The 24,945-nt window shown below is 32.8% G+C and overlaps 1 protein-coding gene across 1 annotated transcript in view; it reads right to left on the reverse strand.

Annotated features, from left to right (window-relative positions):
• Positions 1-24,945, reverse strand: part of LOC138708968 (toxin S6C6) — a 212,963-nt gene that overhangs the window by 7,538 nt on the left and 180,480 nt on the right. Inside the window, exon 2 of the mRNA XM_069839374.1 lies at positions 4,009-4,066. Coding sequence (XP_069695475.1) covers positions 4,009-4,066 — 58 coding nt within the window. The remainder of the gene's footprint in view (positions 1-4,008; positions 4,067-24,945) is intronic.

The raw sequence follows: 24,945 nt of genomic DNA on the forward strand, positions 1-24,945 counted from the left end.
ACAAAAGCAAATGTTCTCAACTTTGAAACTCAGATACTCTGTTCTTGGAATATCAAATAAACATGATTCGTGACTAGGCAGTGTGTTGGTGTATATATATATATATATATATATATATATATATATATATATATATATATATATTAGCTCGATGAGAGCTCTATAGTGTTCTTTTCACTCTGTTGACCCTCTATAGGGCTTTAACTTAATTTGTATTATTTTCATCATTGTTTGTATTTCTTTTTTGTATTTATATGTGCTATCTGGTGGGATGGAAGAGAAGGCCTTAATCCTGTCAGATTAAATAAATATATTATTATTATTATTATTATTATTATTATTATTATATTATATATTTCCATATGTAGATGAAATTATTGGGGATCATCAGTGTGGTTTTAGGCGTAATAGATCAACTATTGATCAGATTTTTTGTATTCGACAGATTTTGGAGAAAAAATGGGAGTATAAGGGTACAGTACGCCAGTTATTCATAGATTTCAAAAAGGCGTATGACTCGATTAAGAGAGAAGTTTTATATGATATTCTTATTGAATTTGGTATTCCCAAGAAACTAGTTCGATTAATTCAAATGTGTCTCAGTGAAACTTACAGCAGAGTCCGCATAGGGCAGTTTCTCTCTGACGCTTTTCCAATTCACTGCGGACTAAAGCAGGGAGATGCACTATCACCTTTAATTTTTAACTTTCCTCTAGAGTATGCCATTAGGAAAGTCTAGGATAACAGAGAGGGTTTGGAATTGAACGGGTTACATCAGCTTCTTGTCTATGCGGATGACGTGAATAAGTTAAGAGAAAATCTACAAACGATTAGGGAAAACGCGAAAATTCTAGTTGAAGCAAGTAAAACGATAGGGTTAAAAGTAAATCCCGAAAAGACTAAGTATATGATTATGTCTCGTGACCAGAATATTGTACGACATAGAACAATAAATATTGGAGATTTATCATTCGAAAAGGTGGAAAAATTCAAATATCTTGGAGCAACGGTAACAAATATATATGGCACGCGGGAGGAAATTAAACGCAGAATAAATATGGGAAATGCCTGTTACTATTCGGTTGAGAAGCTTTTGTCATCCAGTCTGCTGTCAAAAAATTTGAAAGTTAGAATTTATAAAACAGTTATATTACCGGTTGTTCAGTATGGTTGTGAAACTTGGACTCTCATTTTGAGAGAGGAACAGAGATTAAGGATGTTTGAGAATAAGGTCCTTAGAAAAATATTTGGGACTAAGAGGGATGAAGTTACAGGAGAATGGAGAAAGTTACACAACACAGAACTGCACGTATTGTATACTTCACCTGACATAATTAGGAACATAGAATCCAGACGTTTGAGATGGGCAGGACATGTAGCACGTATGGGCGAATCCAGAAATGCATATAGAGTGTTATTTGGGAGGCCGGAGGGAAAAATACCTTTGGGGAGGCCGAGACGTAGATGGGAAGATATTATTAAAATGGATATGAGGAAGGTGGGATATGATGGTAGAAACTGGATTAATCTTGCTCAGAATAGGGACCAATGGCGGGCTTATGTGAGGGCGGCAATGAACCTCGGGGTCCGTTAAAAGCCAGTAAGTAAGTATATTATATATTTATTTTTTATTTATACACACTTTAACATCTCTGGTAATACCGCGTGTTTATTATCTGTGAGTATACTAGTAGGTCGTTTTTACTATTGTTGAGTTCTTGTTTCCTATTGGGTGTTGTCTGTGGCTTGTGTTCGTGTAACTCATTATAGATTTTGATTACTGTTTATGGTATTGGTGATTGAGACGGTGATGATGAATCATGGTATGTAAATCTCCAATCCGGTGATAGTGAAATGATAACAATACAGAGTACAAGATTTTTCAAGAATTTGTTGAAGATGACTTTGTGTGTTATGCGAAAAACATTGTTCTCTAATAAAGCTGCGTTCTGCGTCAATGGTGCTGTAAATCGCCACAACTGTCAAGAATTTCCATAAAAATGGATTACAGAAAAGCGAGAGTTGAATGGCCTCCAAGATTCCCTGACGTCAACCCATTTGAATTTATTTATGGGGTTAGTTGAAGGGGAGGGTCTACCAAACCAATCCAGATGACCTACAAGATTTAAAACGGAAGATCAGTTACGAGATGCAACAGATAAGCGGAACAACGTTGCTGAAAATATACGACAATTTTCAAGATGGGCCAATACATTGTTTGGCAACGAATGTAGGTTTAAATCTTAGAGTATATAGCCTAAATACAGAGTGTCATAAAATAATTATTTTTGCTTTACATTTATGTGCGAAGTTTATCTACTCTAAACAACCCTCATGCACAGTATATTTAATGAAGCTAAAATAAGACTTACAACATTGTAGTGTAAGGAATGTTTCCGCACATTTACTCCCTCTATACAAGACTATTTAAATATTATATCAGTACTCTGAATAGTAAATCAGTGTATGTCGTGAACACGAATAATCACAAATCATTGGATTAAATAAAATGTGTTTAATTTTATAAGGGGCTATACTATGTATAATACAGTACTTATATCAGCGGTGACCAAAACTCGAGCTGCAGTGATTACATGCGACAGACAGCCTATGAAGTAAGGAGACGGAAGAAAGGTACTTGGCATGAAAACTGCAAGCAGTGGTGGTTCTTGTACTAACATCTTGATCAATCCCGCGGATAAAAATCTCAAACTTTGCTGTATCACTGCTGTCATCAAGAGCCAGTGAATAATATACGATTTTTCTTGCTTCTTTTTTAACCATCCTCTTGAATATAATCAGGAATTTTCTAAATTCTTCTCTCGATACTTGGTCGAGAATTTCGTAGTTTTTCAAAATTAAAAACTTCTTATGGACAAGTTATTTAAGCTACTTTAATCATTACGCTTTTGAGAAATTCTGTTCTATTAACTGGCTTTAGAGCACGAGATATTTCAAACCTCATTAGGTAGCTGACTTCCTTACATTTATTTATCTCATTTTACTCTTCCTGGCAATGATTTATGACATGTCACTTCCTAGCGTTTAATAGTTCGTTGGCACATAATATTGAATTAATTTTTCTACAATATTATTATTAAATGAATAACTAAAGATTAAGAAGATTAAAATTGAGATAAAACCTAATAATTTTATTCTTCTAGGGAGATGATCTAAAAATATCAGTATTCATGTACGTACAGAAGAATTATAGAAACACATACTCAGTGGTCAGTAATAATAATAATAATAATAATAATAATACATTATTCAGCGTGGTAATTAATGTTTCTATATACTCTTAATTGAACCGTTGAGCAAAGTAAACATATTACATTTTGTCCGACAGAACAACAAAAAAGTTCTCCTCATTCTTTACGAAACCACCTCTTACTGCTTGTAGAGACACAGTTTGTAGAGCGACATGATACCGCCACTGCTTGCCTTCAGTAGTGAATGAAACACACAGGAATGAACAGGAAACTCCTAGTACCCGTTTGAATGTCTGTGATTACACGATTACGTAAATAATTCCGAGAGTATAGGCGGAGTATAAGAAAGTAGGTCCAACGCCTCCCCACCTCCTCCTTTGTGGGGTGGCTATTAGGTTACGTCCATTTTCGGTTTTTTCCCCTTCAAAATTTTCTAGAATTCCTTCAGCGGAGCAGCGAAACCCTGTGTGAGTCAAGTGGTCAACAGACTTGGAGCTCACATATTCAATTTTTTCAACTTCGAACTCCCTTGCAAGGACTCGTTTTCGCGTGTCTTTAAAACTTCTCTTCCCATTTTCCTCTCAATTAAAATAAAAAAGTAAATAGACAACGAAAATCTTTGATAACAAAATTAAGAGACTTGTCGAAAATAGGCTATAATAACTGATATCACGCATTTTATTACAGTTCAAGAAATAATGATTAAAATTTTGTTGTAATTAAGGGATGGAGAAACTCTCTGTAATTATTTTAAGGAAATAAAGTTGTATCATATTTCTGCACTAATTTAACTTACCCTTCTCTGTGCACTTGTCTATGCATTCCCGAACAGTGCTTCCCTCGCTCACAAATTTCTGAAAAAAAGAGAAAAATGTTTTATAACAACACTTAAGACCTGAAAATATTATAGAGTGATATTCATATCAAAATTTATTTAGGGGTTTAGAAATATTGACTCTAGTAACACGACGAAAAGAAAAGAATAACATTTAACGAAATGATTCTTATACTGTAAAACCAATAGCATTTGTATTCTGGTGTGGTTATATGTCAAGAGTGTAGAATTTCAAATACCGGTATTACATAGTACAAGACTATATAAATAAATTGCGTAAATTTGTGATTATAATTGGAGTTCTGTACAAACACAATACACTGCTTCGTCGATTTAGTAGAATGCGGTTGAGTCTAAAGAAAGCAGCAAACCGGTAGAACGTGGATTGTTGTGAGAGAATCCAAGCCCCCGCAAACCGGAACGCATCATGTGACAAACACTTTACGTATGGGTATTTGTTTTCCCAAATAGTTTGTGGATTTTCTCCCAACATATTCACGTCATCCGTATAGACAAGCAGCTGATGTGACCCTTTCAATTCCAAACCCTTTCTGTTACCCTGGACTTTCCTAATGGCATACTGTAGAGCAAAGTTAAAAAGTAAAGGTGCTAGTGCATTTCTTGCTTTAGCCCGCAGTGAATTGGAAAAACATCCGACAAAAACTGACCTATACGAACTCTGCTGTTAGTTTTACTGAGATACATTTTAATCGAACTAGCTTCTTGGGAATACTAAATTCAATAAGAATATAACATATTAAACACAATTTAATTTGTATTCACTCTCAATTTTAAATTTATTTTTGTCTGTATTGGAATCCCCTCCTGAGCACGAGTCTTACTCATTCAGGAGTGGGCTAGTTTATCTTTTATTGTATTTATTATTTTGTATTCATTTCAAACTTACTAGCAATAAATTAATAAATAAATTAGATAGATAGATAGATAGATAGATAGATAGATAGATAGATAGATAGATAGATAGATAGATAGATAGATAGATAGATAGATAGATAGATAGATAGATAGATAGATAGATAGATAGATAGATAGATAGATAGATAGATAGATAGATAGATAGATAGATAGATAGATAGATAGATAGATAGATAGATAGATAGATAGATAGATAGATAGATAGATAGATAGATAGATAGATAGATAGATAGATAGATAGATAGATAGATAGATAGATAGATAGATAGATAGATAGATAGATAGATAGATAGATAGATAGATAGATAGATAGATAGATAGATAGATAGATAGATAGATAGATAGATAGATAGATAGATAGATAGATAGATAGATAGATAGATAGATAGATAGATAGATAGATAGATAGATAGATAGATAGATCTTATCTTTTAACCGAGCCATATGCCTTTTTGAAATCTATGAATAACTGATGTACTGTACCCTTATACTCCCATTTTTTCCTCCAACATCTGTCGAATACAAAAAATCGGATCTATAATAAATCTATTACGCCTATTATTATTATTATTATTATTATTATTATTATTATTATTATTATTATTATTATTATTATGTCGACCCTCCCAAGTACTAACATTGTAACTCAATTTTTTATGGTTTTGAGTTGTTCTAGTTAATATGGTCTTAAATTGTTTCTTTTCTCCCAGTACTATCATTGTATAGCTCTAAACCTTCCCAATTGTATGTTAAATCTTATTATTACTCTACATTTTTGTATACACTAATTTACACGATCATTTTAAAACTTCATTTTCATCTCCTGAAAAATGTAAAAAATGAGTTACAATGTTAGTACTTGGGAGGGTCGATGTGTTCATGTTATTCGGTTGTCTTAATTGACTTCAGAAATTTGTAGTCAGAAGGTTAGATGTAGGCCACACAATAACAAAGTATTAATGTTGGTTTGTTGCAGAGCAGCCAGACATTACGAGTGGGCGACCCCTGTAGTCGTACCTATCATACCTATGAACTTGACCTGTAGGTAGTTCCCGAAACATTGCAAAATATTAAATTCTAGGCCACGATAGAATAGGCTACTCAAAAGTCTATTTCTGGTTTCGTTTCTTATTATTACAGCTGTGTAGTAAATAGTTAAATATACACCGGCTATTTTAACAATAAGTGAAAAAAAATAATTTGTCATTAAACTAGAAGAATATTTTCATATTATAAAATCCCAGACTTTCGCAGCATCCTTGCATACAACATCGTAGCATGTTGTCAGAAAACACATTTTTATAACCGTGCTGTTCTTTCATAAACAGCCATCCTCCGGCTACCATAGAAGTGGAAGTTACGAGAACTAATCAGAGCCGCATTGTCGGCATGAGGCGATTCGTTATGATGGTAACGTTATTTGCGCATACCAGTGGCGTTCCTTATTATACCGAATAAATTCTCACTATTAGGATTGTTGGAATGCGAAGGAAAAAATTTCATCATGAGTTCCTTCCTATTATAGTCGTAGTCTGTGTTACTATATAAAACTGGAAAATAACCAGCTTTCACTGATAAAACAAGTCTAATTTACTTCTGAGAATTAATTGCCACTAGCTTCGTCTCTGCAGTAGGTTCTCGAATACAGACTACGACTACATCGTAAAAAAAAGTCCGTTCATGAGCAGAAAAGGGCAAAAATGCAACAAAAAGTAGGACGTTTCCTAAAAAATGACCAGTAGACAACAAAGACCTTAAAATAAAAAAATGCAAAATGAAAATAGGCTATATTAGTTCGTGCTGTAGTGAAACGAATTTGTATAGCATCTTGCATTGTCTGTGATGTCTCGGAAAACAGATTATATTTCATCAACTACTCATAAGTAGACAGTGGATGCGGGATGACTTAAGGAAAAGTGAAGTTGTTTCGTATCAGAGTATATGGCATGTGCCGCGCCGTCCGTCTTTTGTGTATCTGGCGAATACAGCAGCGTACAAAACGAAGGAACCCCGATCCGTGCAGTTGTGTTATCCTGCTCAAGTATTTAGTACGCGTTGAATATGTTGTGCTGATCCATTCATAATGCAAAACGTTAAATTCGCTCAGAGATACGAAATGCAATTAAGAAGTATGAGAGTGACATTTTATGTATTAACGAAGACATTATCGTGTGTAATGTATGTAAAATTGAAATAAAAACCAGAACAACTCAGGCAGTATAGAAAAATTGCAACAGTACATCGCACAGGAAATGCGTTGAAATGAAATATGAAGAATCATCATCATCATCATCATCATCATCATTATCATCATTTAGTTGTGCGGGTCTAACGACACGTGCAACATGATGCTCAGTACAAATATTCTTCTAAAGAAATTGGGTGATCCCCATTTTAGAGGTTTTCTTCAGAAATTCTCTCGATACAAAAACTGTTTAAGCGATAGGCGAAGACGATTCACCTTCGACAACTTACGAGAATATATCGTCGTTTATTGCAACGCTGGTAATTGCATCAATGATGACGAGGACTGAACCTTGCGAGGTATGTACTACAATACGTTATTTTTCTTTTCTTTCTGACTGTAGGAGATACAGTAGCATGTTGACGTCGTCTGTTTACGTTTAAAACCTGTTCAGCCAAATGTAACATACAGTAAATGTGCACTTATATTCAACGATAAGTCATCCCACATCCCCTGTCTAATAATCACACATTAATCACATACTGGTTACCTCACGTTCACCCCTAATGAACGTGAGGCCAAAAATCGGCTGGTAGGCCTTCGCAGTTCAAGAGCTATTGTGTCTTGCTGATGATGATTGTATTTTAAGCAAATCAAAACATGGTAACAATTATGAATATTATTATATATCTTCGTGTTTGTTCCAGTTTTAATTAAAAACGTATACAACTTAAATTCCCTTTCGTCTCTATCTTTCCAGTCTCTTACAATCATTCGTAAGCAAGAATTAATTTGTGTATTTAGAGCGGATAAGAAGAGAGGAATAAATATTGTACTTTCTGTGTATAGCTTAAAACGTCCTCAAACTTTATGCATGAAATCTCTAGGTTTCAGCACAGTTATATTATACAACTTTCTCTGTTACAAATATTAATTATGTGTCTGAACTTGGTTACAACTCTTTCTACGGGAAGAGGGAATGACTGTCAGGCTCATGGGTGGAAGATAAAGGGTGCTGTGACATAGACATAATTCTGTGTTTGTCTGTCTGCTGTTGGTTTAGTGTAAGCTTTGGTGTCTTATTCTGGGAAGAGATGTTGCAGGAATGAATGGAACGACTCTTGAACTGAACTCTGTACACTTTGTCAGACAGTGTCTTCAGTAAATTCGTAGATCTCTCCCTCTCCCTCTCTCTGTCCATGTTTTCGAACTCAAATTCTATTGTTTCTATGCATTTAGCCCCAGCGCGCATCTATTGAGGTCAATTCGGTCACCGAGTTGCTAAAAAATTAATTCAAATAATAAAAAAAAAAAGCAATTTGTGAATAAAATTGAGTCTAGCCGAAGAGAGAGACAATGATTTTCATTTTTTTTTTCGAAGATGAGCGTTTTGTTACTTATGTAGAATTGTACATAATTATGATAACAAATTTCATTTAGATGCAAAAAAAAAAAAAAGTAAGAGAATTTAGGTGTTCAAGTTAAATTAATTAATTAAATTAAAATTATCCATTATAATTCTTCACTTATGAAATATAGATTAAAGATTGCATAGTAAACAAGGACAAACGTAGGGGAGAGTTGGATAGTATCGGACATCGGGTAATATCGGACAGTGAGTTTCTTTCATCTACCACACGATGATAGTACCTGATTGACATGGTTACGTTTCTGTGATGTCGCATAGAGAAACTTAAACATGTCATTCAGGTACTACCATATGGTGGTAGATGAAAGAAACGCACTGTCAGATATTACCCGATGTCCGATACTACCCGACTCTCCCCTATGTGGCGAACTATTAGTAGATGCTGAAAGAATACAATTGAAGTTCCACATAGTATTTTTATGCGGTATTCTTTTGCTGTTCCAGTTCGCAGCGATGAATAGCTGCTGGTTACGAGTAATAGATTCAATGGATGGTAATAAAAATGAGTATATGGTATATAATGTACTTTTTTTAGTAAATATTCTTGTTGGTAAGAATAAAAACATTTGAGTATCTTTTCAAAATCCACAGTATCATGGATACTAAGTATGTTATTAGTAACGGACATACCAAGTTTCAACTTTCTAAGTACAATAGTTCTGTAAATATTAATAATTTTATAAAACTTTATATCGTTTGATATAAAATGCTCCATGCACAAAATTGTAAGAAATTGTCAATATTTCTTTTTATTTATATGTTCAGAGAAGGTATATAAATAATGATAAGTATTAATTTATTATGGGAATAATATAGTAATACAGTTATCTTGGATTTAATTTCATACTGTTAAGGGCACAAAATCAAAAACTAACATCGGAATATCAAAATAAAGATAATAAAAATGGAAAAAACCAAATTTTCATTTTTTCTTCAGTTTTGTTCGAAAATTTCACCTCTGCCTCCCCTTAAAATCTGAAAAAAGGTAGAATTTATGAACGATATAATGCCTCATGGAAAAATACATAAAAAGACGTGAATATGTGGATTCAAAAAAACTTAAAAAACATTTAACGCTTCACAAAAGTGAATGTAGGTTGGTTAAACATGTATTTGTTCTTCACAAATAAACATGAATTATAAAAATATGTAACTTATGAATATCAAATTATAAGATTATATTGCATTGTTAATTATAATTATGTACTGTGCGTGTATGTATAACTGGTCTATAATAAAAAATACTATTAACATCCCTGGAATTCTAGAAATGGATAGTAATCCCTATCCAACATCTCGTATTATTTCATTGTTTCCAGTTTTATTAACGTCACTTTTCTGATTCATTTTGTCTTTTTATATTATTAATTTATTTATTCATTCATTCATTCGTTCGTTCATTCATTTGTTTATCCATTATCAAAATTTACATAAACCATTACAGCATGCCAATAGCATGAGATAATCTATAAAAAATTGAACATCACGGTGCGATGTGGTCAAAGAGAATAGATGACACGAGTATATACTAACATTTAAACGATCAAGAAGGCTGTTGAAATGAGTAATTCGCCTTTAACACAAAAGGTGTTTCTTGCATCGCGTCTTTAGAACTTATTGGAGCGTTAGTGATAACGAAGAAGTAAATGCGTTTTTGCAATCCACCAATATTCTGAGTTTAGATTCAGTTGTCTTACAGTATAATTGGAAGATAGTGAAGATCACAGCTGTCTAGCAAACGTAAAAATTCGTATTGCTTTGGCGAAATATTAGTAGAATATTGTCAGCATCCTGCACTACTTATTAAGGGTTAAGAAACCATTATTTGATTTTATCCACCTTCTTATTTTTCCCCCTTTACTCTCCTTCTCATATTTTTTCTCTTCTATTTCTCTGTTTCGATAGCCTACTAGCTTCCTCAGGTATCCTCCGTTCATCCTCTTCGGTTTCTCATCTACACGCCGCTACCTCTACCTACCCCTTTCCATGATCCCCAGTTTAGTCATTCTAGTCGTCTGCCCCTCATCTCCTTTTCTTCTCCTTTACGGTCCCCTCAAATTCTATCCTGCCCTATTCACCTCACCTCCGTGCCATCTTGTATTTCTCCCTTTTTCAGCCTCCTGTTTATAAGCTTTCCTACTATTTATTGTAAATGATGAGGTATGTCTTAGATCACTTTTTTTCTGGACTCAAAATATTAAAATTAAATAAATTTTTAATATGGTAAGTGTGTTAGTATTCGATTAAGTTACACTGCAGTTCAGTGGTTTTTCCTGGCAGGAAGCATATAGAAATGCTAATATAGGTGCTAACGTTGTTAAAAATGGCTTAATTCCAACTTCTTTTCTCTAAATATATCTAAATCAACTTTAGTTACTTTTTCGTTAACAGCTGCCAGTGTTCAAAATTTAAAATTTAGCGATAAATATAGACTAATAATACACAGTGAAAATTGCTTAGATCCCAAAAGTTGTAAATGTCCACCATTGGAAGAAGCCACGTATGTCAAATATCTGGGTATCATTATTGATCAGAATTTAAAATGGCCTCATCACATTACTTATCTTTGTAAGAGGCTTCGTAAAACAATTTATAAATTTGTTAATCTTCGATGCTACTTACCCATTAGAGTTCTACGAAATGTTTATTTGGCCATTATTCAGTCTATCATTCAATCATATAATTGTTTGGGGTGGAAGTACAAAAATTAATCTTAGTCCGTTAAATTTACTACAAAAACGAATAATTAAAATTTGTTTGAAGAAACGTTTCGATTATCCAACTAAATTAATTTATTCTGAATTTAATGTATTTAATATTGAACAAATTTATAAGTATATGCTGTTAAAATTTTATCATAAAAATCGTAATAAGTTTGTATTACAGACACACAATTATGACACAAGGCGAAATATTAATTCAACATTAGTAGAACCTAAATGTCTCACATCTGCTGGTCTAAAGCATAGCATAAATTTTGGCCCTCGGTTGTACAATGCTTTAACTAAATTACACCCAGAACTTCTAACATGTAACCCACTAACATATAACAAGAAAATTAGAAACGTGTTAATATCTTCAATTTGATTAAATAAATTTATAGCCTATGTGTATGAATTAATCAACCTATATTATATTTGTATTCTATAATTTTGAAATATATATTAGTCCTACTTTTCACGTGCGATATTATTCTTCTCTAGTGTTAATATTATATTTTATAATTCCATTGCCGCTGTAATTATATTTTAGTTCCTATTTTATTTTACTTATTTATTATTATTTTATTTTAATATTATACCTGAACTGCGACCGAGCACGATCGCTGCTCATTCGGTCTCAAATTTTGTTAATACTACTGTATCTTCTTTTTATATTGCTTGTATTATTTTATTTCTATTTCTATTGTTTGTTTTGTAATTATACTCTTTATTCTGTATATTTATTCTTTATTCTGATATTTAAATTTAAATTTATTTAAATTTAGTTCCTAATTTTATTTCTCCAATATCTAGAGACTTGATTTAAAATTCAAATCAATACAGTATCATTACTTTCATGAGAACTGCGAATTCCTTTATAGCTCAAGGAATGAGGAAGAGTCTTGAGTGTACGTATATTGTTTGACTTCAATTTATAACACTCGACTTTGGACAACATTATTTCCTATTTTTTTGTTTTGAACAATTTAATGAACAGCCTTTTCCTATATCATTTATCGAAGATTATGATAAAAGGTTATCATGAAGAAAGATGCCAGGGCATAGTGTAAAATTCAACCAGTAAATAAAATTAATAGAGCACAAGAGAAATAGATAGAAGAATGTCACAATATAAGAATAATTAAAAAAATAACAAGACAAGTACATTACTGTGAGAGAATGGAAACATCAACAGACCAATAAAATTTGTAGGCCTAAAGACTATTAATTAAAAAAAATCGAAGTATAATTGAATCGACGAGATGCACTTTTTGGCCTTTTCAAATTGAGATAGCCTTTTGTTCCTTAACACAAGTCCAATATAATGGTATAATGAAAGAAAATATTCCTTCATTTTGACTCTGTTAAAATCATCTGTGAAAGTTACAATGACATGCAGAAGGAAAATATTCCACTAATGTTTTCCTTTCTGCACTATTACCCCTGTATGACATCATCATCCAAAATGCAAAGAAGAACGGACCTATCTTTGAAGTGAGATCTGTGCAAACTCTGCAGATAATAAACTGCAAGTAGTGCTGGTCTTCTATATTCAAAAAGCAAACAAAAAGACTTCAGTATCGAAATGATTCCCAGATTAGTCATCAGTTCATTACAGTCAACTCGTCTACAGGAAAAATCGCAAAGGATTTGGTGATGCGTTTAGATTCATAAATGGACTGCCAGTGATTTTTTAATCTTTACAAAGGTCGTGAGAACGTAATGCTACCAACAACACATGCGTATGTTAATAAAGTTACGATTAACCGGAAGAAACTTGAGGATGTGGCCAAGATAGTTCAGTATATTCCAGAGGAGCACAAGAAGTTCTACAACAAAAAATTGGTGTGGTCTGCAGTTGAAGATACAGAAGATCCTGGCTGACTGTGCTTTGTGAGTGAAAGGAAAGAGGAATGGACAGTTTAAATTTCTTTCTTCTGCAAATGGATATATACACTCAATAATGACAATTAATAATAAACACAGTTAATAAAAATACAATTAATAATAAATTAATAGTAATACTACTAATAATAAATAATAATTAATAATAATAATATTAATAATAATAATAATAATAATAATAATAATAATAATAATAATAATAATAATAACAGGGAGCATCCTAAATTAAATGAAGCACGATCACTTAAAATAACTTAGTTACTTACTGGCTTTTAAGGAACCCGGAGGTTCATAATAATAATAATAATAATAATAATAATAATAATAATAATAATAATAATAATAATAATAATAATAATAACAGGGAGCATCCTAAATTAAATGAAGCACGATCACTTAAAATAACTTACTTACTGGCTTTTAAGGAACCCGAAGGTTCATTGCCGCCCTCACATAAGCCCGCTATTGGTCCCTATCCTGAGCAAGATTAATCCATTCTCTATCATATCCCACCTCCCTCAAATCCACTTTAATATTATCTTCCCATCTACGTCTCGGCCTCCCTAAAGGTCTCTTTCCCTCCGGCCTCCCAACTAACACTCTATATGCATTTCTGGATTCGCCCATACGTGCTACATGCCCTGCCCATCTCAAACGTCTGGATTTAATGTTCCTAATTACGTCAGGTGAAGAATACAATGCGTGCAGTTATGTGTTGTGTAACTTTCTCCATTCTCCTGTAACGTCATCCCTCTGAGCCCCAAATATTTTCCTAAGCACCTTATTCTCAAACACCCTTAACCTATGTTCCTCTCTCAAAGTGAGAGTCCAAGTTTCAAAACCATAAAGAACAACCGGTAATATAACTGTTTTGTAAGTTCTAACTTTCAGATTTTTCGACAGCAGACTGGATGATAAAAGCTTTTCAACCGAATAATAACAGGCATTTCCCATATTTAGTGTGTTTAATTTCCTCCCGAGTATCATTTATATTTGTTACTGTTGCTCCAAGATATTTGAACTTCTCCACCTCTTCAAAAGATAAATTTCTAATTCTTATATTTCCATTTCGTACAATATTCTGGTCACGAGACATAATCATATACTTTGTCTTTTCGGGATTAACTTCCAAACCTATCTCTTTACTTACTTCGAGTAAAATTCCCGTATTTTCCGTAATCGTTTGTGGATTTTCTCCTAACATATTCACGTCATCCGCATAGATAAACAGCTGATGTAACCCATTCAATTCCAAACCCTCTATGTTAAAAATAACATTTAAAGTAAATCTAATTTGTATCTTAACCCTAAGTTCGAACTAAAACTCACGAGTATGATATATTCATACCTGAACAAGTACCTTTCAGCACTACACTCATTTCGCTGTCAACTCACCCACTGCACTGGAACTACGACATATTTCACTGATTCTATCCTGATTTCACTAACACTTCAAAAACATTTCACTGTTCAAATACTTTGCACTGCCACTATAAACTATAAAAATTCACTGACAGAAACATACTTCACACTTCACTGACATAACACACTTCTTCACTGATACAACAATTCAAGTACGGTAACAAAATATCAATTACACCCTTTAAATAGTATGTATAATATACTACCGTATATTAGTAAAGTCCTTAATCCTATATTGAAATACATTTTTGGTCATTGCTAAAGGCTTTAGTAAGTCTGCAGGTAAAGCATTCCAGTCCCTGATAGTACGATTGAGAAAAGAAAACTTCCTAGTGTCCGTCCTCTGCCTTCTTTCCCTCAATTTATATGATAATGAAGTATAAAAATTTGTTTCAAAACATCGTTAAAATGATTTTACTTGATATCGCACTTAAAAATAAAGTATTGACAAATCCATGTTATTTTTCTGTGTAATGTTGAAACACGGAAATTATTATTATTATTATTATTATTATTATTATTATTATTATTATTATTATTATTTTTATTATTATTATTTTTATTTTTATTTTTATTTTTTTCAGTGAGCGATCTTGTTTGTAGACCTGCAATATGACATTATAAATGCCTTAGTGATACTGTTGGTATTTTCATGGAATCCATCTCTCATAACACGGGATACAAATTCATCTCGCTCCCTTACAAGTGCATATTCTTGTTTTGTCGCGGGTGTTGTGTTCAATATTGCGAGGTGGTTAGATGGAACGTCAGTTTTCTGAAATTTTCGCATCAGCTGTTACGTTCGCAATATCGTGGCAGCCATTGCACTGAAATGACACCATATCAAATCATTCCAACCTCTTCAACCGAATCATTCCACAAGAATTGATAGCGCCACTATACAGCGTGTTCAAAAATTGAAGTTCTACGGAAAATTTTATTTTGCATACCAGTCTCTTATCTGTGTACCAGATTTTGATATGAGGGAGTCAGAAGCAAAGGGGTACAAGTGATATTTCTAAGAACATGAGTTGAGTGCTAAAACATTTACATTTTTAGTGGAAAAGGGATACATCTTTTAACCACACCACACACTAAAAATGAAATAAAACTTTCACGGAATTTATGAAATCTTGAGTACTTTCAACCACATTTTCTCACAAATAACTTAAGTGCACTTATACCCCTTTGCTTCTGACCCCCTCATATGTCATTAAATTCGATATTTCTGAATAAACAATTTATGTATATATACTCATGTCACTAGAATTTATTATTATTATTATTATTATTATTATTATTATTATTATTATTATTATTATTATTAGACTTCATATTTTAGGCAAAAACATATTTTAATCCTTAAAAGATAAGTTCATAAAACACGTTTCATATAAAATTATGCCTAAAATTTGTATTTTAATAGCACCTAAAGTGCCTATTTTGAAGACAAAGCCTATTTTGACCTATTAAGTATGTTTTATCTCTAACAGGTCAAAACATCCATTTTTATTTGGAATATTTGAATTTTAATTCCAAATTTGTTCCTGGTTCAGTTGGATATAAAGTACGGGATAAACTAGAGCAAGTTCTGCAGAGAAATGTAGGTCTGAAGGACTGCGTACTGCTTCAGATATCCTAGCAGGGAAGAACACGGATTTACAATGTAACATTCCTGTCCAACTAGTGTCAAAATGGAAATACGCTCCTGTTACTTCAATGGATGTGGAGCGTTCATTTTCAGCATACAAATTTGTGTTGAGTGACAGACGACATTGCTTTTCAGTTGAACATTTAGAAAAAGTATTAGTAATTTATTGTGAAGCTAATTATGGAGATTAACGGACAAGGCTTGGTAAAAATTGATTATATTCGACTTGTTTGTGTACTGAATTTATGTCTAAAACTTATTTTTCACATTTAATTGTTTAGGCTTATGTATAACTAACTTAGATAGATATTTGTTGTTCTTGTACTTTTAGTAGCAGTGGTGGTAACGGTGTATAAGCATTTAAAATTATTAAATTCTAGAAGTGAATTCCTGATGATTTGGAAAATGTTTTTAAAAAGAACATAATTTTTTGTTAGAGCCTATTTTCAGTTCTTTAGAGACTATTTTCTACACTTTTAAGCCTATTTTAGGCACCTAAAATTACATTTTAACGACTTAATAATCCGTACCCTACTTATTATTATTATTATTGGTTCTATTATTATTATTATTATTATTATTATTATTATTATAATTATTATCATCATTATTGTTGTTATTATTCATTTTCACATTTCTGAAAACTGAAGAAATGAAATTAGCCAAAATGAACCACGCTCTTAGGATTGAAGTTAGGAAAATTATGAGGCTGGCCAAGCATCTTGCGAAAGATGTGAACAGTGCGCAAACTGTGCCTCTCTGGTACTTCCAGTCTGGTTTACCAGGAATGAAAGAAATGTACTCAGTGAATTTTTTTGCAACGTTCCCTAAATTACCAATGATAATTCCTGTAATGGTAGCTTAAATATTCCTCATGTATTGTATTTCTATTTAGAGTTTCATATATCTATTTCAGTAGCTTTCAGCTTTCGGCTGTTTTATTGCTCTCAGCGAGAACAATCACATAATAGTACATTATGCAAAGAGCCTATAATGGTAGTGATTAAGACGCGAGTATGTTTGTTTATGAAACGACCGCAAGCGAGTTTCATAATTTTCATACGAGCATCTTAATTACCATTATAGGCAAGTTTCATACGACTTTTTATGCTCGACCATATTTCTGACTTGAAATTATTCATAAGTATTCATGTTATGGTAATGTAAGTGAGGAGCGGAACTGACCTGAATTGTGAGATGTGTGCAGACGCGAAAGTATTGAATTTTTTCCGAGGCACGAATGTCATTGACCTTGATATATTCTAGAGAATAATATGAACATTAGTCTTGATATAACCTGGAAATTGATTTAGAATTGAAAAACGAGATGACAAATTGAATTTATTTGAATATTATTTACAAAAAACGCTAATTATTATAGTAACAGAACATAACCTTCTGCGACAGTATTGGATTTCCAGCCTCCGTGACTTTTCGCTGATTGTCTTTCGATTGCATATCCGAGAATAATCGATACTTGCGGTTTTATAATGGTACAATGGTGATTTCTCATTGGCTGAACAACTGAATTATAATGAATAGGTGTACTTTAATGAGGTGCATTAAAGGGCTACTACCAGATGTATAATTACTACATTTCGGCATGGTCGAGCATAAATAATTTGGCTAAACCGTGTTACCAATCATTATAAAAAGTCTCTTGCGTAACAGTTTTAATCTGATTGAGCTGAAATTTGCACCGATTTATATCACATTACATAAACATTGATCTGGATTTTAATATCATAATTATATTTTATCGTCCATAAAATTTAAACTTTAATTTTCATTAATTAAAGAAACTTGCATTACTATTGTATTTCAACCGATCCAAGTTTCATTTATGTACTAAAACGCGGTGGACGTATAATCGCAGAAAAATTTGAATTATTTTACTTACTACAATTTTCTTTGAAATTTTCGTAAAAGAACTGTGTCGCAAGGAACACTTTATACACGGCAAAATTATGAGAAATAAATAACAGAGAAAGCAGTAAGGGAGGTTTGTATGGGATCTTTAAATACATTGTGCATGCCTATTAAAATGTCTGCTGGAAATTTAAAAAGGATTCAATAGGTAAATTGAAAAAGAATTCTCGAATAAAAATTCATAACACTTTGTCTCTTTTAATGGCAGTGAAATCTTGATCATTTGAAATGAAATATATGAGAAAAGCTATGCTATAGATAGACTGTAAACTTGGTGAAATTATAAAAGAAATGAGGAAATTCTAGATGAATTAAATGTTTTATATAAAATTCAGGAATACAAAAATAATTGATTTGCACATGTCCACATGCCCACCAGAACGTCTAATAAGAATAATGAAATATTATTGATGTAGAGCAATGAGACAAGGATGAATTCTTAGACGGTTATTAGACAATTGAGAATGGAATGGATCAACCAAGGTCCAAATGCATGTTGTGTGATCAGTGGTGTACGCAGAATTTTGTCTAGAGAGAGAAGTCATTATTAAAATTGTTTAAAATTTATATTGACGGTATTTTAAATTTAGTGTATTATTATGGTGATTATTATTATTATTATTATTATTATTATTATTATTATTATTATTATTATTATTATATGTATTTATTCACACTGCAAATGGGTAAATACCTGGTGCCAGTGATAACTAATCACACTCAATAATGACAATTAATAATAAACACAATTAATAAAAATACAATTAATAATAATTAATAATAATTAATACTGATAATGATAATGATAATAATAATAATAATAATAATAATAATAATAATAATAATAATAATAATAATAATAATAATAATAACAGGGAACATCCTAATTTAAATGAAGAACGATCACTTAAAATATCATTTAAAGTAAATCTAATTTATATCTTAACCCTAAGTTCGAACTAAAGCTCACGAGTATGATATGTTCATACATGCACAAGAACCTTTCAGCACTACACTCATTTCGCTGACAACTCACTCACTGCACCGAAACTACGACACATTTCACTAATACTATCCTGATTTCAATAACACTTCAAACAAATTTCACTGTTCAAATACTTTGCAATAGCACTATAAACTATAAAACTTCACTGACACAAACACACTTCACTGACAAAACACACTTCACACTTCACTGATACAACACACTTCTTCGCTGATACAACATTTCAAGTAACAAAATATCAATTACACCCTTCAAATAGTGTGTATAATATACTAGTGTCTATTAGTAAAGTCCTTAAGCCTATTTTTAAATACATTTTTGGTTATTGGTAAAGTCTGTAGTATGATATATTTGTGCCTTTCAGAGCAAAAGTGGTGTAAGTCAAAAATGGGTAATGAAGGTTAAAGTAAACATTCTGTAAAATACAGCGCAAAGTAGCAATTAATATTCACTTTATTTAAACTATTAGTAGTCAGTGGATAGCACGAAGGACATATTAATTGCTACTTTGCTCATTACCCAATTTTGACTTACACCACTTTTGCTCTGGACGGCTCATTTATTGATATTATTCTCTTTTCTAATAGAAGATATTAATGAATATCATTATAAAATCTTTGAAACGTATTTTTTTTCACGGCCATCCAGTGTTTAATAAATTTTGACTTCCGTATGATTTTGTATAATAAAAAATTCTTGTGTTATTTTTACACTTAGACAGTAATCATATGTATGTTTAGTGAACAATTATTTATATAAGTTATGATAGATAAACAATTATGGATAAAAATAGTCAAATCTAAATACGTCATTTTTTAATTTCAAGGGGGGGGGGTTGAAATCCCGTAAACCTCTCCCCCCAGTGTACCCCCCTGTGTGTGAGAATGATTAACGTAACTCTGTCCGTTACGGAAACAGATCAAAATGAAAGTTCATGTTTCTCTTTGAAAACTTTTCTTTAATGTAGACTAAAAAGGGGGGCAAGCGAGCGGAAACACGATATTTCAATGAAAGGTAGAAAGAGCAGATCTCAACACACCTGGGTTTTCTTCTTCAACGAACAATAATTATCAATTAAGTTGTTAGTTATTCATACATAGTGCACAGTTGCAGATGAATTATTCCTCTCTGAATCATTCGTAAAGATATACCCACACATTATATTGCTTCAAAGAAATCGGCTGGGCAGAATATTTTGCAATTATTTGTGTGTTAAAAAAGAAAGTATGGGATCAGCGTGTTTATACGTGAAATAGGAAAACTGTTTGAAAATCAAGTTAAAAGCAGGGATGTTTTGAAACACCTTTCAGACGTGTGAAATTGGAGGCATGCAATTCGAAAGCATGTGAATGCAGTGGAGTGCAAAACCTTTCTACAGATCTGCTAACAAGAAGAGCACAGATGTAAGGAGAAGGTGGGGGAGGGGGGGTAGCGGCGCAGATTGCGTTAGTGGAGTTGTAAAAGCTGCTACTAATCCTGTTTGACATAGACGGAGGTTAGTTGCAGGAACTCTTTGGGAAGTATCAAAACCGTACCGAGCTAATCACAGGACGAATGTACTGCATCTGGCTTTACGGCTCTAAACCCGCAAGCCTTGGATTCGCGCCGGTGCGATGCGGTGCGGCATAACGATTTCATTTACTAGAATATCCCCATTACACGCTCGTATTGTTTAAAGAGTTAGCCCTCGTGGGGTTGTTTACTCTGTTAATTTTAACAATTGACGATGCTCCTTATATTCTTAAACGTAATGCCCAGACTTTGCCCCACTTTTCTGAATTCTAATCCTTTAGATAATGTGCAGTTTTTATCTCTGAGGCTTCATAATAAGATTCTCTATTTTCGTAACACGCAATATCATCCGGGGTATGAAGTTTCTTACAAATGAAGAAATTTTAATTTTAATCTTCCATTGGGTAGTATTCTGAGACCTCAAGAGTATAAAAATTTGCAGTTTTGCGGAAATTGGGAAAAACAACTGCACTGCGTACTTCATTTGTTACAGTGTTCTGTAAAAAAAAGGACTAGTGCCTTTCGTTTTATTACGTGTATCTTCAGCAGCCTACGTAATGGAAATAAGCACGGATTTTATTTCTCATCAAAATTATGTTTTTTTTTTTTTTTTGAGTGGGAATGACGTTACAATCTCAATATATACTCGTATATGAAGAAAGTTAATAAATGCAAAAAAAAAAAAAAAACAAAAACAAAAAAACAAAGGGGGGTACGTGACTTGAAAACGACATTTTATTAAATATAGGTATAATATAAATTGAAGCTTTAGAACTTCAAGTTTCGGAGTTGTGTTCTCCGTCGTCAGCCGTACGGTGAAATGAAGGTATATTAGCTTCATTTTAAATATTTTCACACTGTCATGTTTTATAAATGAAATGTGTTGCAACGCGAATCACAAGATATTGTTGCTGTTATTCGAAAACCTTGAGAGGGGTTTATTTATTTTATTTGGTTATTTTACGACGCTGTATCAACATCTAGGTTATTTAGCATCTGAATGAAATGAAGGTGATAGTGCCGGTGAAATGAATTCGGGATCCAGCACTGAAAATTACCTAGCATTTGCTCGTATTGTGTTGAGGGAAAACCCCGGAAAAAACCTCAACCAGGTAACTTTCCCCGACTGGGATTCGAACCCGGGCCACCTGGTTTCGCGGCCAGACGCGCTGACCGTTACTACACAGGTGTGGACTTACAGGGGTTTATGTGTGTTCTGCCCAAGGGCAGGTCTGCAAACCCAGGATTCTCTAATCTTTTCTATTTTCCACCTTCCTCTTTGTCTTCGCATATGATCCATATATCTTAATGTCGTATATAATCTGATAGCTTCTTTTGCCACGAACTCTTCTCCCGTTCACCATTTTTTCCAGTGCACCCTTCAGTAGGCAGTTTCTTCTCAATTCCTTTTTCTCTTTCTGATTAGTTTCAGCATCATTCTTTCTTCACCCACTCTTTCCAACACAGCTTAATTTCTTATTCTGTCTGTCCATTTCACACGTTCCATTCTTCTCCATATCCACATTTCAAATGCTTCTAGCAGCTTTTCTCCACTTCGTCGTCCTTAACTAAAAATCACATTTTACAATAATAATAATAATAATAATAATAATAATAATAATAATAATTTATTTTAGCTGGCAGAGTTAAGACCGTAAGGCCTTCTCTTCCACTCAACCAGCAAAAAGTATATATACATATGCATGAACTTACAAAGAATTCAACAATTTGATTTAGATGAGAATTACATGTATACAAGAGTTATTTACGAATTAAACAACAAAATACTATGAACTATTAATTAAACACTGAAATAAACTGTGTAGCAGAATTAAGCTAAAATACATAGAATGTTAATATATTAAAAATAATATTAGATAATAGAAAGAGATTATTATGATACAATTTTGAAAATACAGCACTATCAGGATGATGTCTAAAGAAAGAAGTAACATTGTAGTCAGTGATAGTTTAAATCAGTATGATTGGAGTGAAATGCTAATAAGGTTATCTTTTAAGCTGTTTTAAAGGTGTTTATTGTCTTGCAGCCCCTAATACTTTGTGACAAGGAATCCCATTGACGCGAGGTGGATACTGTAAAATATGATGAATAACAAGATGTTCTATGAAGAGGTATACTTAGCGTGCCACAGATAAGTGATCTGGTATTTACGTCGTGGTATATTCTAAACAACATGCACTTAATTATTCACACAAGGACGCAAAGTTGACTTTTCTACGACTAATGGTTTCCAAGTAACATATCTCTAAATGTGGATACTGGCGATACGTGTGACGTTACACTGCTGAGCCACACCACAGCGAATCCATTCTCGCTTTAGTCAATCACATTATAATTATTCATGTCCAAATCGCGAAAAAAATATCGTTCTCTTCATAACAAAGCATTAAGCAGCTTCGAGCTTACACAACGGAAGCCATGAGTGCAGCAGTGTGACGTCAGCAACAGTAGTGGATAAAATTCCTTGGCTTATATATTGAGAACCATTTGATATTTTGAGTTGCGGTTTCCAATGCTGTCATCAGCTTCCTGTTGTCTACAACATATGAAAAAACTTTTTTTGTTCAATGTCCCTATAAATCCAATGACCGCTTAAATCGAGTTTTCGGGCTTAACGGTTGCAAAATATCGATTCTCAATGGTTTATGAACGTTTATAGAAGAATGAATAATACATTTTCTGCAATTACAACATGCAAAACACGCACATTGGAATAATAACATATCTATTAATACAAAACCTCGTGTAGTTAATGTTTGAATATATACGAGTTTTTAGTGCTTTATTCTGTTACCACAAAATCTGGTACATGATCAAAGCGAGTTTTTGGTGCTTTATTCTTTTAACACAAAATCTGGTACATGGTCAAAGCGAGGTTTCTCTAGTTATATTTTGTGAAAGCACCTGCTTACGCTCCATTAATATTTCGTTCTTACTGAAAAATGTTGTTTCCTGGAGTTACGGGGTTTTGGAATAACAGCGAAGATGTCATTTTATTGGTGTGATGTTACGATGGGCATTATTCCAATAGGACTACAGTGTATTCAGTTGAGGTGGCGTGAAGCTTGTTTCATTTTTTATTTACATTATTGCCAGTAGTTAGTACGTTAAAAGTTGTATAAACTTACGTTGATATCTACAGTAATACTACAGAACAGATACATATGTACAGTAGAGGCAAAAAACCCGGACCGACCCTTGTAGCTGATTTCAGAGCCTTGCTCACTCCAGAGCACAATAGACTGACAACTAAGACTTTCGTGGTTCGAATCCTGCCTGGGAAGGAAACATTTTTGTTCCTTATTCAAATTTTTTCCCAATATTTTTCGATTGCTGGTAAAATTCATGTTCTGGGAATAATAAGTTAATTAAGTAGTAAAATATCGCTGCAATCGAAAAGTATTAGGAATAAATTTGAATAAGGAACAAAAAAAAAGTTTCCTTTCCGGGAAGGATTCGAACCACGAAAGTCTTAGTTACCAGTCTATCGTGCTCTGAGTGAACAAGGCTCTGAAATCAGCTGCAAGGGTCGGTCCGATTTTTTTACCACTACTGTACACTCTTATGTCTGGTGCATTTCACCAAGAGCGCGTCGCTATAGTCACCTGTATTCACAAAAAAATTTGCACTTCATAAGGCTCTTAGCATTTTTGCAATTGATTTCAACGTATCCTACATGCCGTTGAAAAACTCCTGCTACCATCACTATTAAACAATTTCCAGTAAGATCGTTTTATAAAGCCTTACATTTAAACAAGGGAGAATGATTTGGAAGGAGTCTGGATCAATGATTACTTTGTGGCCCTCATGTGGCGAATTTTGGCGGTTTCCTTTTAAGGCGAAAGCTACCGTAACTTAAATATAATCATCCTCAATAGGTCATCGAATGGCGGCAGACTCTTTGATAAAATAATAATGAACATTCAAAATACAACCAACAATATGGAGCATAGAGCACAGACTAAAAAGCAGCCAATTCCAGAGACATTCCTTTTTTTGTTCCCAAATAATTAAATAAATAGAAAAAATATATATAAATGAATGGATGCATGAATAAATGAGTAAGTAAATAAATGAATAATTAAATAAGTAAATATGTAAATAATTGAATAAGTAAATAAATAAATAAATAAATAAATAAATAAATGTACGGGTGAATGAATGAATAAATAAATACATAGCTAAATAATTAAATAAAT

This window comes from Periplaneta americana, chromosome 11 (genome assembly GCF_040183065.1).
Source record: "Periplaneta americana isolate PAMFEO1 chromosome 11, P.americana_PAMFEO1_priV1, whole genome shotgun sequence".
Lineage (NCBI taxonomy): Eukaryota > Metazoa > Arthropoda > Insecta > Blattodea > Blattidae > Periplaneta > Periplaneta americana.